Below are 15,705 nucleotides of genomic sequence, written 5' to 3' on the forward strand. Positions count from 1 at the left end.
TGGCCTTGGAGTCTGGAGGAGACAGTAATATATAGGATCAGCTTCAGGTTACCATCTACTATGGCCTTGGAGTCTGGAGGAGAGACAGTAATATATAGGATCAGCTTCAGGTTACCATCTACTATGGCCTTGGAGTCTGGAGGAGAGACAGTAATATCTAGGATCCCCGAGAGTCCGAGAGACTTTGTTCGATGACGTCCTGGAAGATCTGGCCCCGGTGCACAGCCCGCCGCCGTCGACGAATTTAAAAAACATTCGCGGACGTCTAGTAAGGGACCGTACATTTGCAATATGGAATTTCTCATCAATCTTACATCAAATGCGTCCCTTATGTAGGGTGTAGAACATTATCATAACTGTTCCCCACCTCTACAGTGTTATTATAACTGTTCCCCCCCAACTCTACAGTGTTATTATAACTGTTCCCCCACCTCTACAGTGTTATTATAACTGTTCCCCCCCCCACCTCTACAGTGTTATTATAACTGTTCCCCCCCCCCACCTCTACAGTGTTATTATAACTGTTCCCCCACCTCTACAGTGTTATTATAACTGTTCCCCACCTCTACAGTGTTATTATAACTGTTCCCCACCTCTACAGTGTTATTATAACTGTTCCCCCACCTCTACAGTGTTATTATAACTGTTCCCCACCTCTACAGTGTTATTATAACTGTTCCCCACCTCTACAGTGTTATTATAACTGTTCCCCCCCACCTCTACAGTGTTATTATAACTGTTCCCCCCCCACCTCTACAGTGTTATTATAACTGTTCCCCACCTCTACAGTGTTATTATAACTGTTCCCCACCTCTACAGTGTTATTATAACTGTTCCCCCCCTCTACAGTGTTATTATAACTGTCCCCCCCCACCTCTACAGTGTTATTATAACTGTTCCCCCCCCTTTACAGTGTTATTATAACTGTTCCCCCCCACCTCTACAGTGTTATTATAACTGATTCCCCCCACCTCTACAGTGTTATTATAACTGTTCCCCACCTCTACAGTGTTATTATAACTGTTCCCCACCTCTACAGTGTTATTATAACTGTTCCCCCACCTCTACAGTGTTATTATAACTGTTCCCCACCTCTACAGTGTTATTATAACTGTTCCCCCCCACCTCTACAGTGTTATTATAACTGTTCCCCCCCCCACCTCTACAGTGTTATTATAACTGTTCCCCCCCACCTCTACAGTGTTATTATAACTGTTCCCCACCTCTACAGTGTTATTATAACTGTTCCCCCCCCACCTCTACAGTGTTATTATAACTGTTCCCCCCCCACCTCTACAGTGTTATTATAACTGTTCCCCACCTCTACAGTGTTATTATAACTGTTCCCCCCCCCACCTCTACAGTGTTATTATAACTGTTCCCCCACCTCTACAGTGTTATTATAACTGTTCCCCCCCCACCTCTACAGTGTTATTATAACTGTTCCCCCCCCACCTCTACAGTGTTATTATAACTGTTCCCCCACCTCTACAGTGTTATTATAACTGTTCCCCCACCTCTACAGTGTTATTATAACTGTTCCCCCACCTCTACAGTGTTATTATAACTGTTCCCCCACCTCTACAGTGTTATTATAACTGTTCCCCCCCACCTCTACAGTGTTATTATAACTGTTCCCCCCCACCTCTACAGTGTTATTATAACTGTTCCCCACCTCTACAGTGTTATTATAACTGTTCCCCACCTCTACAGTGTTATTATAACTGTTCCCCCCCCTCTACAGTGTTATTATAACTGTTCCCCCCACCTCTACAGTGTTATTATAACTGTTCCCCCCCCTTTACAGTGTTATTATAACTGTTCCCCCCCACCTCTACAGTGTTATTATAACTGATTCCCCCCACCTCTACAGTGTTATTATAACTGTTCCCCACCTCTACAGTGTTATTATAACTGTTCCCCACCTCTACAGTGTTATTATAACTGTTCCCCACCTCTACAGTGTTATTATAACTGTTCCCCACCTCTACAGTGTTATTATAACTGTTCCCCCCCACCTCTACAGTGTTATTATAACTGTTCCCCCCCACCTCTACAGTGTTATTATAACTGTTCCCCCACCTCTACAGTGTTATTATAACTGTTCCCCACCTCTACAGTGTTATTATAACTGTTCCCCACCTCTACAGTGTTATTATAACTGTTCCCCCCCCACCTCTACAGTGTTATTATAACTGTTCCCCCACCTCTACAGTGTTATTATAACTGTTCCCCACCTCTACAGTGTTATTATAACTGTTCCCCCCCACCTCTACAGTGTTATTATAACTGTTCCCCACCTCTACAGTGTTATTATAACTGTTCCCCCCCCACCTCTACAGTGTTATTATAACTGTTCCCCACCTCTACAGTGTTATTATAACTGTTCCCCCCCACCTCTACAGTGTTATTATAACTGTTCCCCACCTCTACAGTGTTATTATAACTGTTCCCCCCACCTCTACAGTGTTATTATAACTGTTCCCCACCTCTACAGTGTTATTATAACTGTTCCCCCACCTCTACAGTGTTATTATAACTGTTCCCCCACCTCTACAGTGTTATTATAACTGTTCCCCACCTCTACAGTGTTATTATAACTGTTCCCCCCACCTCTACAGTGTTATTATAACTGTTCCCCACCTCTACAGTGTTATTATAACTGTTCCCCCACCTCTACAGTGTTATTATAACTGTTCCCCACCTCTACAGTGTTATTATAACTGTTCCCCCCCACCTCTACAGTGTTATTATAACTGTTCCCCCCACCTCTACAGTGTTATTATAACTGTTCCCCCACCTCTACAGTGTTATTATAACTGTTCCCCCCACCTCTACAGTGTTATTATAACTGTTCCCCCACCTCTACAGTGTTATTATAACTGTTCCCCCCCACCTCTACAGTGTTATTATAACTGTTCCCCCCCACCTCTACAGTGTTATTATAACTGTTCCCCCCACCTCTACAGTGTTATTATAACTGTTCCCCCCCACCTCTACAGTGTTATTATAACTGTTCCCCCCCACCTCTACAGTGTTATTATAACTGTTCCCCCACCTCTACAGTGTTATTATAACTGTTCCCCCACCTCTACAGTGTTATTATAACTGTTCCCCCCACCTCTACAGTGTTATTATAACTGTTCCCCCCACCTCTACAGTGTTATTATAACTGTTCCCCCCCACCTCTACAGTGTTATTATAACTGTTCCCCCACCTCTACAGTGTTATTATAACTGTTCCCCCACCTCTACAGTGTTATTATAACTGTTCCCCCACCTCTACAGTGTTATTATAACTGTTCCCCCCACCTCTACAGTGTTATTATAACTGTTCCCCCCACCTCTACAGTGTTATTATAACTGTTCCCCCACCTCTACAGTGTTATTATAACTGTTCCCCACCTCTACAGTGTTATTATAACTGTTCCCCCACCTCTACAGTGTTATTATAACTGTTCCCCACCTCTACAGTGTTATTATAACTGTTCCCCACCTCTACAGTGTTATTATAACTGTTCCCCCCACCTCTACAGTGTTATTATAACTGTTCCCCACCTCTACAGTGTTATTATAACTGTTCCCCCACCTCTACAGTGTTATTATAACTGTTCCCCACCTCTACAGTGTTATTATAACTGTTCCCCACCTCTACAGTGTTATTATAACTGTTCCCCACCTCTACAGTGTTATTATAACTGTTCCCCCACCTCTACAGTGTTATTATAACTGTTCCCCCACCTCTACAGTGTTATTATAACTGTTCCCCCACCTCTACAGTGTTATTATAACTGTTCCCCCCACCTCTACAGTGTTATTATAACTGTTCCCCCACCTCTACAGTGTTATTATAACTGTTCCCCCACCTCTACAGTGTTATTATAACTGTTCCCCCACCTCTACAGTGTTATTATAACTGTTCCCCCCCACCTCTACAGTGTTATTATAACTGTTCCCCCCACCTCTACAGTGTTATTATAACTGTTCCCCCCCTCTACAGTGTTATTATAACTGTTCCCCCCACCTCTACAGTGTTATTATAACTGTTCCCCCCCTCTACAGTGTTATTATAACTGTTCCCCCCACCTCTACAGTGTTATTATAACTGTTCCCCCCACCTCTACAGTGTTATTATAACTGTTCCCCCCCTCTACAGTGTTATTATAACTGTTCCCCCCACCTCTACAGTGTTATTATAACTGTTCCCCCCACCTCTACAGTGTTATTATAACTGTTCCCCCCACCTCTACAGTGTTATTATAACTGTTCCCCCACCTCTACAGTGTTATTATAACTGTTCCCCCCACCTCTACAGTGTTATTATAACTGTTCCCCCCACCTCTACAGTGTTATTATAACTGTTCCCCACCTCTACAGTGTTATTATAACTGTTCCCCCCCACCTCTACAGTGTTATTATAACTGTTCCCCCACCTCTACAGTGTTATTATAACTGTTCCCCCCACCTCTACAGTGTTATTATAACTGTTCCCCCACCTCTACAGTGTTATTATAACTGTTCCCCCCACCTCTACAGTGTTATTATAACTGTTCCCCCACCTCTACAGTGTTATTATAACTGTTCCCCCACCTCTACAGTGTTATTATAACTGTTCCCCACCTCTACAGTGTTATTATAACTGTTCCCCCACCTCTACAGTGTTATTATAACTGTTCCCCCACCTCTACAGTGTTATTATAACTGTTCCCCCACCTCTACAGTGTTATTATAACTGTTCCCCCACCTCTACAGTGTTATTATAACTGTTCCCCCACCTCTACAGTGTTATTATAACTGTTCCCCCACCTCTACAGTGTTATTATAACTGTTCCCCCACCTCTACAGTGTTATTATAACTGTTCCCCCACCTCTACAGTGTTATTATAACTGTTCCCCCCCACCTCTACAGTGTTATTATAACTGTTCCCCCCACCTCTACAGTGTTATTATAACTGTTCCCCACCTCTACAGTGTTATTATAACTGTTCCCCCCACCTCTACAGTGTTATTATAACTGTTCCCCCCACCTCTACAGTGTTATTATAACTGTTCCCCCCACCTCTACAGTGTTATTATAACTGTTCCCCCCCACCTCTACAGTGTTATTATAACTGTTCCCCCCCCTCTACAGTGTTATTATAACTGTTCCCCACCTCTACAGTGTTATTATAACTGTTCCCCCCACCTCTACAGTGTTATTATAACTGTTCCCCCACCTCTACAGTGTTATTATAACTGTTCCCCCCACCTCTACAGTGTTATTATAACTGTTCCCCCCACCTCTACAGTGTTATTATAACTGTTCCCCCCACCTCTACAGTGTTATTATAACTGTTCCCCCCACCTCTACAGTGTTATTATAACTGTTCCCCCCCTCTACAGTGTTATTATAACTGTTCCCCCCCACCTCTACAGTGTTATTATAACTGTTCCCCCCACCTCTACAGTGTTATTATAACTGTTCCCCCACCTCTACAGTGTTATTATAACTGTTCCCCCCCACCTCTACAGTGTTATTATAACTGTTCCCCCACCTCTACAGTGTTATTATAACTGTTCCCCCCCACCTCTACAGTGTTATTATAACTGTTCCCCCACCTCTACAGTGTTATTATAACTGTTCCCCCCACCTCTACAGTGTTATTATAACTGTTCCCCCACCTCTACAGTGTTATTATAACTGTTCCCCCACCTCTACAGTGTTATTATAACTGTTCCCCCACCTCTACAGTGTTATTATAACTGTTCCCCCACCTCTACAGTGTTATTATAACTGTTCCCCCCACCTCTACAGTGTTATTATAACTGTTCCCCCACCTCTACAGTGTTATTATAACTGTTCCCCACCTCTACAGTGTTATTATAACTGTTCCCCCCACCTCTACAGTGTTATTATAACTGTTCCCCACCTCTACAGTGTTATTATAACTGTTCCCCCACCTCTACAGTGTTATTATAACTGTTCCCCACCTCTACAGTGTTATTATAACTGTTCCCCCCACCTCTACAGTGTTATTATAACTGTTCCCCCCACCTCTACAGTGTTATTATAACTGTTCCCCCACCTCTACAGTGTTATTATAACTGTTCCCCCCACCTCTACAGTGTTATTATAACTGTTCCCCCACCTCTACAGTGTTATTATAACTGTTCCCCCCACCTCTACAGTGTTATTATAACTGTTCCCCCCCACCTCTACAGTGTTATTATAACTGTTCCCCCACCTCTACAGTGTTATTATAACTGTTCCCCCCACCTCTACAGTGTTATTATAACTGTTCCCCCCACCTCTACAGTGTTATTATAACTGTTCCCCCACCTCTACAGTGTTATTATAACTGTTCCCCCCACCTCTACAGTGTTATTATAACTGTTCCCCCCACCTCTACAGTGTTATTATAACTGTTCCCCCCACCTCTACAGTGTTATTATAACTGTTCCCCCCACCTCTACAGTGTTATTATAACTGTTCCCCCCCCTCTACAGTGTTATTATAACTGTTCCCCCCACCTCTACAGTGTTATTATAACTGTTCCCCCCACCTCTACAGTGTTATTATAACTGTTCCCCCACCTCTACAGTGTTATTATAACTGTTCCCCCCCACCTCTACAGTGTTATTATAACTGTTCCCCCACCTCTACAGTGTTATTATAACTGTTCCCCCCACCTCTACAGTGTTATTATAACTGTTCCCCCACCTCTACAGTGTTATTATAACTGTTCCCCCCACCTCTACAGTGTTATTATAACTGTTCCCCCCACCTCTACAGTGTTATTATAACTGTTCCCCCACCTCTACAGTGTTATTATAACTGTTCCCCCACCTCTACAGTGTTATTATAACTGTTCCCCCACCTCTACAGTGTTATTATAACTGTTCCCCCACCTCTACAGTGTTATTATAACTGTTCCCCACCTCTACAGTGTTATTATAACTGTTCCCCCACCTCTACAGTGTTATTATAACTGTTCCCCCACCTCTACAGTGTTATTATAACTGTTCCCCCCACCTCTACAGTGTTATTATAACTGTTCCCCCCACCTCTACAGTGTTATTATAACTGTTCCCCCACCTCTACAGTGTTATTATAACTGTTCCCCCCACCTCTACAGTGTTATTATAACTGTTCCCCACCTCTACAGTGTTATTATAACTGTTCCCCACCTCTACAGTGTTATTATAACTGTTCCCCCCACCTCTACAGTGTTATTATAACTGTTCCCCCACCTCTACAGTGTTATTATAACTGTTCCCCCCACCTCTACAGTGTTATTATAACTGTTCCCCCACCTCTACAGTGTTATTATAACTGTTCCCCCCACCTCTACAGTGTTATTATAACTGTTCCCCCCACCTCTACAGTGTTATTATAACTGTTCCCCCCACCTCTACAGTGTTATTATAACTGTTCCCCCCACCTCTACAGTGTTATTATAACTGTTCCCCCACCTCTACAGTGTTATTATAACTGTTCCCCCCACCTCTACAGTGTTATTATAACTGTTCCCCCACCTCTACAGTGTTATTATAACTGTTCCCCCCACCTCTACAGTGTTATTATAACTGTTCCCCCACCTCTACAGTGTTATTATAACTGTTCCCCCCACCTCTACAGTGTTATTATAACTGTTCCCCCCACCTCTACAGTGTTATTATAACTGTTCCCCCACCTCTACAGTGTTATTATAACTGTTCCCCCCACCTCTACAGTGTTATTATAACTGTTCCCCCACCTCTACAGTGTTATTATAACTGTTCCCCCACCTCTACAGTGTTATTATAACTGTTCCCCCACCTCTACAGTGTTATTATAACTGTTCCCCCACCTCTACAGTGTTATTATAACTGTTCCCCCCACCTCTACAGTGTTATTATAACTGTTCCCCCACCTCTACAGTGTTATTATAACTGTTCCCCCCACCTCTACAGTGTTATTATAACTGTTCCCCCACCTCTACAGTGTTATTATAACTGTTCCCCCCACCTCTACAGTGTTATTATAACTGTTCCCCCCACCTCTACAGTGTTATTATAACTGTTCCCCCACCTCTACAGTGTTATTATAACTGTTCCCCCCACCTCTACAGTGTTATTATAACTGTTCCCCCACCTCTACAGTGTTATTATAACTGTTCCCCCCACCTCTACAGTGTTATTATAACTGTTCCCCCCACCTCTACAGTGTTATTATAACTGTTCCCCCCACCTCTACAGTGTTATTATAACTGTTCCCCCCACCTCTACAGTGTTATTATAACTGTTCCCCCCACCTCTACAGTGTTATTATAACTGTTCCCCCACCTCTACAGTGTTATTATAACTGTTCCCCCCACCTCTACAGTGTTATTATAACTGTTCCCCCCACCTCTACAGTGTTATTATAACTGTTCCCCCCACCTCTACAGTGTTATTATAACTGTTCCCCCCACCTCTACAGTGTTATTATAACTGTTCCCCCCACCTCTACAGTGTTATTATAACTGTTCCCCCCACCTCTACAGTGTTATTATAACTGTTCCCCCACCTCTACAGTGTTATTATAACTGTTCCCCCACCTCTACAGTGTTATTATAACTGTTCCCCCACCTCTACAGTGTTATTATAACTGTTCCCCCACCTCTACAGTGTTATTATAACTGTTCCCCCACCTCTACAGTGTTATTATAACTGTTCCCCCACCTCTACAGTGTTATTATAACTGTTCCCCCACCTCTACAGTGTTATTATAACTGTTCCCCCACCTCTACAGTGTTATTATAACTGTTCCCCCACCTCTACAGTGTTATTATAACTGTTCCCCCACCTCTACAGTGTTATTATAACTGTTCCCCCACCTCTACAGTGTTATTATAACTGTTCCCCCACCTCTACAGTGTTATTATAACTGTTCCCCCACCTCTACAGTGTTATTATAACTGTTCCCCCACCTCTACAGTGTTATTATAACTGTTCCCCCACCTCTACAGTGTTATTATAACTGTTCCCCCACCTCTACAGTGTTATTATAACTGTTCCCCCACCTCTACAGTGTTATTATAACTGTTCCCCCACCTCTACAGTGTTATTATAACTGTTCCCCCCACCTCTACAGTGTTATTATAACTGTTCCCCCACCTCTACAGTGTTATTATAACTGTTCCCCCACCTCTACAGTGTTATTATAACTGTTCCCCCCACCTCTACAGTGTTATTATAACTGTTCCCCCCACCTCTACAGTGTTATTATAACTGTTCCCCCACCTCTACAGTGTTATTATAACTGTTCCCCCACCTCTACAGTGTTATTATAACTGTTCCCCCACCTCTACAGTGTTATTATAACTGTTCCCCCCACCTCTACAGTGTTATTATAACTGTTCCCCCACCTCTACAGTGTTATTATAACTGTTCCCCCCACCTCTACAGTGTTATTATAACTGTTCCCCCCACCTCTACAGTGTTATTATAACTGTTCCCCCCACCTCTACAGTGTTATTATAACTGTTCCCCCCACCTCTACAGTGTTATTATAACTGTTCCCCCACCTCTACAGTGTTATTATAACTGTTCCCCCCACCTCTACAGTGTTATTATAACTGTTCCCCCCACCTCTACAGTGTTATTATAACTGTTCCCCCCACCTCTACAGTGTTATTATAACTGTTCCCCCCACCTCTACAGTGTTATTATAACTGTTCCCCCCACCTCTACAGTGTTATTATAACTGTTCCCCCACCTCTACAGTGTTATTATAACTGTTCCCCCACCTCTACAGTGTTATTATAACTGTTCCCCCCACCTCTACAGTGTTATTATAACTGTTCCCCCACCTCTACAGTGTTATTATAACTGTTCCCCCACCTCTACAGTGTTATTATAACTGTTCCCCCACCTCTACAGTGTTATTATAACTGTTCCCCCACCTCTACAGTGTTATTATAACTGTTCCCCCACCTCTACAGTGTTATTATAACTGTTCCCCCCACCTCTACAGTGTTATTATAACTGTTCCCCCACCTCTACAGTGTTATTATAACTGTTCCCCCACCTCTACAGTGTTATTATAACTGTTCCCCCACCTCTACAGTGTTATTATAACTGTTCCCCCACCTCTACAGTGTTATTATAACTGTTCCCCCACCTCTACAGTGTTATTATAACTGTTCCCCCACCTCTACAGTGTTATTATAACTGTTCCCCCACCTCTACAGTGTTATTATAACTGTTCCCCCACCTCTACAGTGTTATTATAACTGTTCCCCCCACCTCTACAGTGTTATTATAACTGTTCCCCCACCTCTACAGTGTTATTATAACTGTTCCCCCACCTCTACAGTGTTATTATAACTGTTCCCCCACCTCTACAGTGTTATTATAACTGTTCCCCCACCTCTACAGTGTTATTATAACTGTTCCCCCCACCTCTACAGTGTTATTATAACTGTTCCCCCACCTCTACAGTGTTATTATAACTGTTCCCCCACCTCTACAGTGTTATTATAACTGTTCCCCCACCTCTACAGTGTTATTATAACTGTTCCCCCACCTCTACAGTGTTATTATAACTGTTCCCCCACCTCTACAGTGTTATTATAACTGTTCCCCCACCTCTACAGTGTTATTATAACTGTTCCCCCACCTCTACAGTGTTATTATAACTGTTCCCCCACCTCTACAGTGTTATTATAACTGTTCCCCCACCTCTACAGTGTTATTATAACTGTTCCCCCACCTCTACAGTGTTATTATAACTGTTCCCCCCACCTCTACAGTGTTATTATAACTGTTCCCCCACCTCTACAGTGTTATTATAACTGTTCCCCCACCTCTACAGTGTTATTATAACTGTTCCCCCACCTCTACAGTGTTATTATAACTGTTCCCCCACCTCTACAGTGTTATTATAACTGTTCCCCACCTCTACAGTGTTATTATAACTGTTCCCCCACCTCTACAGTGTTATTATAACTGTTCCCCCACCTCTACAGTGTTATTATAACTGTTCCCCCACCTCTACAGTGTTATTATAACTGTTCCCCCCACCTCTACAGTGTTATTATAACTGTTCCCCCACCTCTACAGTGTTATTATAACTGTTCCCCACCTCTACAGTGTTATTATAACTGTTCCCCCACCTCTACAGTGTTATTATAACTGTTCCCCCACCTCTACAGTGTTATTATAACTGTTCCCCCACCTCTACAGTGTTATTATAACTGTTCCCCCACCTCTACAGTGTTATTATAACTGTTCCCCCACCTCTACAGTGTTATTATAACTGTTCCCCCACCTCTACAGTGTTATTATAACTGTTCCCCCACCTCTACAGTGTTATTATAACTGTTCCCCCCACCTCTACAGTGTTATTATAACTGTTCCCCCACCTCTACAGTGTTATTATAACTGTTCCCCCACCTCTACAGTGTTATTATAACTGTTCCCCCCACCTCTACAGTGTTATTATAACTGTTCCCCCACCTCTACAGTGTTATTATAACTGTTCCCCCACCTCTACAGTGTTATTATAACTGTTCCCCCACCTCTACAGTGTTATTATAACTGTTCCCCCCACCTCTACAGTGTTATTATAACTGTTCCCCCACCTCTACAGTGTTATTATAACTGTTCCCCCACCTCTACAGTGTTATTATAACTGTTCCCCCACCTCTACAGTGTTATTATAACTGTTCCCCACCTCTACAGTGTTATTATAACTGTTCCCCACCTCTACAGTGTTATTATAACTGTTCCCCCACCTCTACAGTGTTATTATAACTGTTCCCCACCTCTACAGTGTTATTATAACTGTTCCCCCACCTCTACAGTGTTATTATAACTGTTCCCCCACCTCTACAGTGTTATTATAACTGTTCCCCCACCTCTACAGTGTTATTATAACTGTTCCCCCACCTCTACAGTGTTATTATAACTGTTCCCCCACCTCTACAGTGTTATTATAACTGTTCCCCCACCTCTACAGTGTTATTATAACTGTTCCCCCACCTCTACAGTGTTATTATAACTGTTCCCCCACCTCTACAGTGTTATTATAACTGTTCCCCCACCTCTACAGTGTTATTATAACTGTTCCCCCACCTCTACAGTGTTATTATAACTGTTCCCCCCACCTCTACAGTGTTATTATAACTGTTCCCCCACCTCTACAGTGTTATTATAACTGTTCCCCCCACCTCTACAGTGTTATTATAACTGTTCCCCACCTCTACAGTGTTATTATAACTGTTCCCCCCACCTCTACAGTGTTATTATAACTGTTCCCCCACCTCTACAGTGTTATTATAACTGTTCCCCCACCTCTACAGTGTTATTATAACTGTTCCCCCACCTCTACAGTGTTATTATAACTGTTCCCCCCACCTCTACAGTGTTATTATAACTGTTCCCCCACCTCTACAGTGTTATTATAACTGTTCCCCCACCTCTACAGTGTTATTATAACTGTTCCCCCCACCTCTACAGTGTTATTATAACTGTTCCCCCCACCTCTACAGTGTTATTATAACTGTTCCCCCACCTCTACAGTGTTATTATAACTGTTCCCCCCACCTCTACAGTGTTATTATAACTGTTCCCCACCTCTACAGTGTTATTATAACTGTTCCCCCACCTCTACAGTGTTATTATAACTGTTCCCCCACCTCTACAGTGTTATTATAACTGTTCCCCCACCTCTACAGTGTTATTATAACTGTTCCCCCACCTCTACAGTGTTATTATAACTGTTCCCCCCACCTCTACAGTGTTATTATAACTGTTCCCCCACCTCTACAGTGTTATTATAACTGTTCCCCCACCTCTACAGTGTTATTATAACTGTTCCCCCACCTCTACAGTGTTATTATAACTGTTCCCCCACCTCTACAGTGTTATTATAACTGTTCCCCCACCTCTACAGTGTTATTATAACTGTTCCCCCACCTCTACAGTGTTATTATAACTGTTCCCCACCTCTACAGTGTTATTATAACTGTTCCCCCACCTCTACAGTGTTATTATAACTGTTCCCCCACCTCTACAGTGTTATTATAACTGTTCCCCCACCTCTACAGTGTTATTATAACTGTTCCCCCCACCTCTACAGTGTTATTATAACTGTTCCCCCCACCTCTACAGTGTTATTATAACTGTTCCCCCCACCTCTACAGTGTTATTATAACTGTTCCCCCACCTCTACAGTGTTATTATAACTGTCCCCCCCACCTCTACAGTGTTATTATAACTGTTCCCCCCCCCCACCTCTACAGTGTTATTATAACTGTTCCCCCCCCACCTCTACAGTGTTATTATAACTGTTCCCCCCCACCTCTACAGTGTTATTATAACTGTTCCCCACCTCTACAGTGTTATTATAACTGTTCCCCCCACCTCTACAGTGTTATTATAACTGTTCCCCACCTCTACAGTGTTATTGTAGCTGTTCCCCCAGTTTTATAACCTTCTATAAGTATAGTAACTTTTACCTATTGACACCAACTTGATGTTCTCCTTGTCTAGAAACTCGAGCGCCACCGAGACGTTCTCGAGCTGCATCTGTCGGAAGGTGGGCTTCTGGTTGTATTTCCTGAACATTTTCTTCTGACTCAACACCTCCAGGAGTCCGATGAGCCGCAGCCCGTCGCCCAGGTCCGTCTGGAGATTGGTGATCTGCTTGTTGACACATTTCAGATGCTCGTTACACCAGCGGGTGAACGTGTTCTGTTGGATCTTCTTCCACGTCGCGCCCTCTGCGAGGTCCTTTTCTGTAGCAGGCATGTCCGGGGAGAGGGCGCTGAGCGCCGGTTGGACCGACTGGTGCTGGCGGGGGTGGGAGCCACTCATTTTTATGGTGGCTGGTCTCTCCGTTCACTGCCAAGGATTTAGGGTGGAGTCTGAGTTGGATGTCCGCTCCCTCTCGCTCTTCTTTCTCCCTCTCGCTGCTGCGCTGAAGTTTCTGTGGGAGAAATGACAGAGAGAGAGAGAAAGAGGGATGAGAACGAGGGATGAGAATTGGATTGCCAGGAGTTGTGGATTTGTGGAGTTTAATAAGAAAAGTTGATGAACGTTTAGTTTGTCCCACTGTAACCTCTACAAAGAGCTGCAATTCCCCGTATACACATTACTGGGTTTATGAGCCTATACTCCGACATAGTAACATCACACCTGTCACTACAATTCCAGTGTTTATCTGTGAGGCATTATGGTCCTAAAAGTGGAGTAATGTATAGCCGATCATTTAAACAGCTTCCTAAATATTCTGAAGATAAATGCAGATTGCCCACTTCATGCAGACATATCTAATTAAATGGGCATGCATGGTATGCTTGACTAGGCCCTCCCAATCCAACAGACTGTTCTATAGGTTTTAATGAACCAGACTAGAACCACCCAATCCAACAGACTGTTCTATAGGTTTTAATTAAAACCAGACAAGAACCACCCAATCCAACAGCCTGTTCTATAGGTTTTAATTAAAACCAGACAAGAACCACCCAATCCAACAGCCTGTTCTATAGGTTTTAATTAACCAGACAAGAACCACCCAATCCAACAGACTGTTTTAATTAACCAGACTAGAACCACCCAATCCAACAGCCTGTTCTATAGGTTTTAATTAACCAGACTATAACCACTCAGACCAACAGACTGTTCTATAGGTTGCCAAGGCAGCAGCATCTCTTCCTGGGGTTTATTATGGATCCCCATTAGTTCCTGCCAAGGCAGCAGCTACTCTTCCTGGGGCTTATTATGGATCCCCATTAGTTCCTGCCAAGGCAGCAGCTACTCTTCCTGGGGTTTATTATGGATCCCCATTAGTTCCTGTCAAGGCAGCAGCTACTCTTCCTGGGGTTTATTATGGATCCCCATTAGTTCCTGCCAAGGCAGCAGCTACTCTTCCTGGGGTTTATTATGGATCCCCATTAGTTCCTGTCAAGGCAGCAGCTACTCTTCCTGGGGTTTATTATGGATCCCCATTAGTTCCTGCCAAGGCAGCAGCTACTCTTCCTGGGGGTTTATTATGGATCCCCATTAGTTCCTGCCAAGGCAGCAGCTACTCTTCCTGGTGTTTATTATGGATCCCCATTAGTTCCTGCCAAGGCAGCAGCTACTCTTCCTGGGGTTTATTATGGATCCCCATTAGTTCCTGCCAAGGCAGCAGCTACTCTTCCTGGGGTTTATTATGGATCCCCATTAGTTCCTGCCAAGGCAGCAGCTACTCTTCCTGGGGTTTATTATGGATCCCCATTAGTTCCTGCCAAGGCAGCAGCTACTCTTCCTGGGGTTTACTATGGATCCCCATTAGTTCCTGCCAAGGCAGCAGCTACTCTTCCTGGGGTTTATTATGGATCCCCATTAGTTCCTGCCAAGGCAGCAGCTACTCTTCCTGGGGTTTATTATGGATCCCCATTAGTTCCTGCCAAGGTAGCAGCTACTCTTCCTGGGGTTTATTATGGATCCCCATTAGTTCCTGCCACGGCAGCAGCTACTCTTCCTGGGGTTTATTATGGATCCCCATTAGTTCCTGCCAAGGCAGCAGCTACTCTTCCTGGGGTTTATTATGGATCCCCATTAGTTCCTGTCAAGTCAGCAGCTACTCTTCCTGGGGTTTATTATGGATCCCCATTAGTTCTGCCAAGACAGCAGCTACTCTTCCTGGGGTCCGGCAGAATTAAGGCAGTTATACAATTTTTTAAACATTACAATACATTAATTACAGAATTCACAA

At 43.5% G+C, this 15,705-nt stretch overlaps 1 protein-coding gene across 1 annotated transcript in view; it reads right to left on the reverse strand.

Annotated features, from left to right (window-relative positions):
• The window catches only part of LOC129829423 (filamin-A-like), a 313,184-nt gene extending 299,347 nt beyond the window's left edge, over positions 1–13,837 (reverse strand). Inside the window, exon 1 of the mRNA XM_055891112.1 lies at positions 13,463–13,837. Within this exon, the coding sequence (XP_055747087.1) occupies positions 13,463–13,820 (358 nt within the window). The 5' untranslated portion in view covers positions 13,821–13,837. The remainder of the gene's footprint in view (positions 1–13,462) is intronic.
• Between the last annotated feature and the right edge of the window lie 1,868 nt (positions 13,838–15,705).

This window comes from Salvelinus fontinalis, chromosome 31, assembly GCF_029448725.1.
Source record: "Salvelinus fontinalis isolate EN_2023a chromosome 31, ASM2944872v1, whole genome shotgun sequence".
Lineage (NCBI taxonomy): Eukaryota > Metazoa > Chordata > Actinopteri > Salmoniformes > Salmonidae > Salvelinus > Salvelinus fontinalis.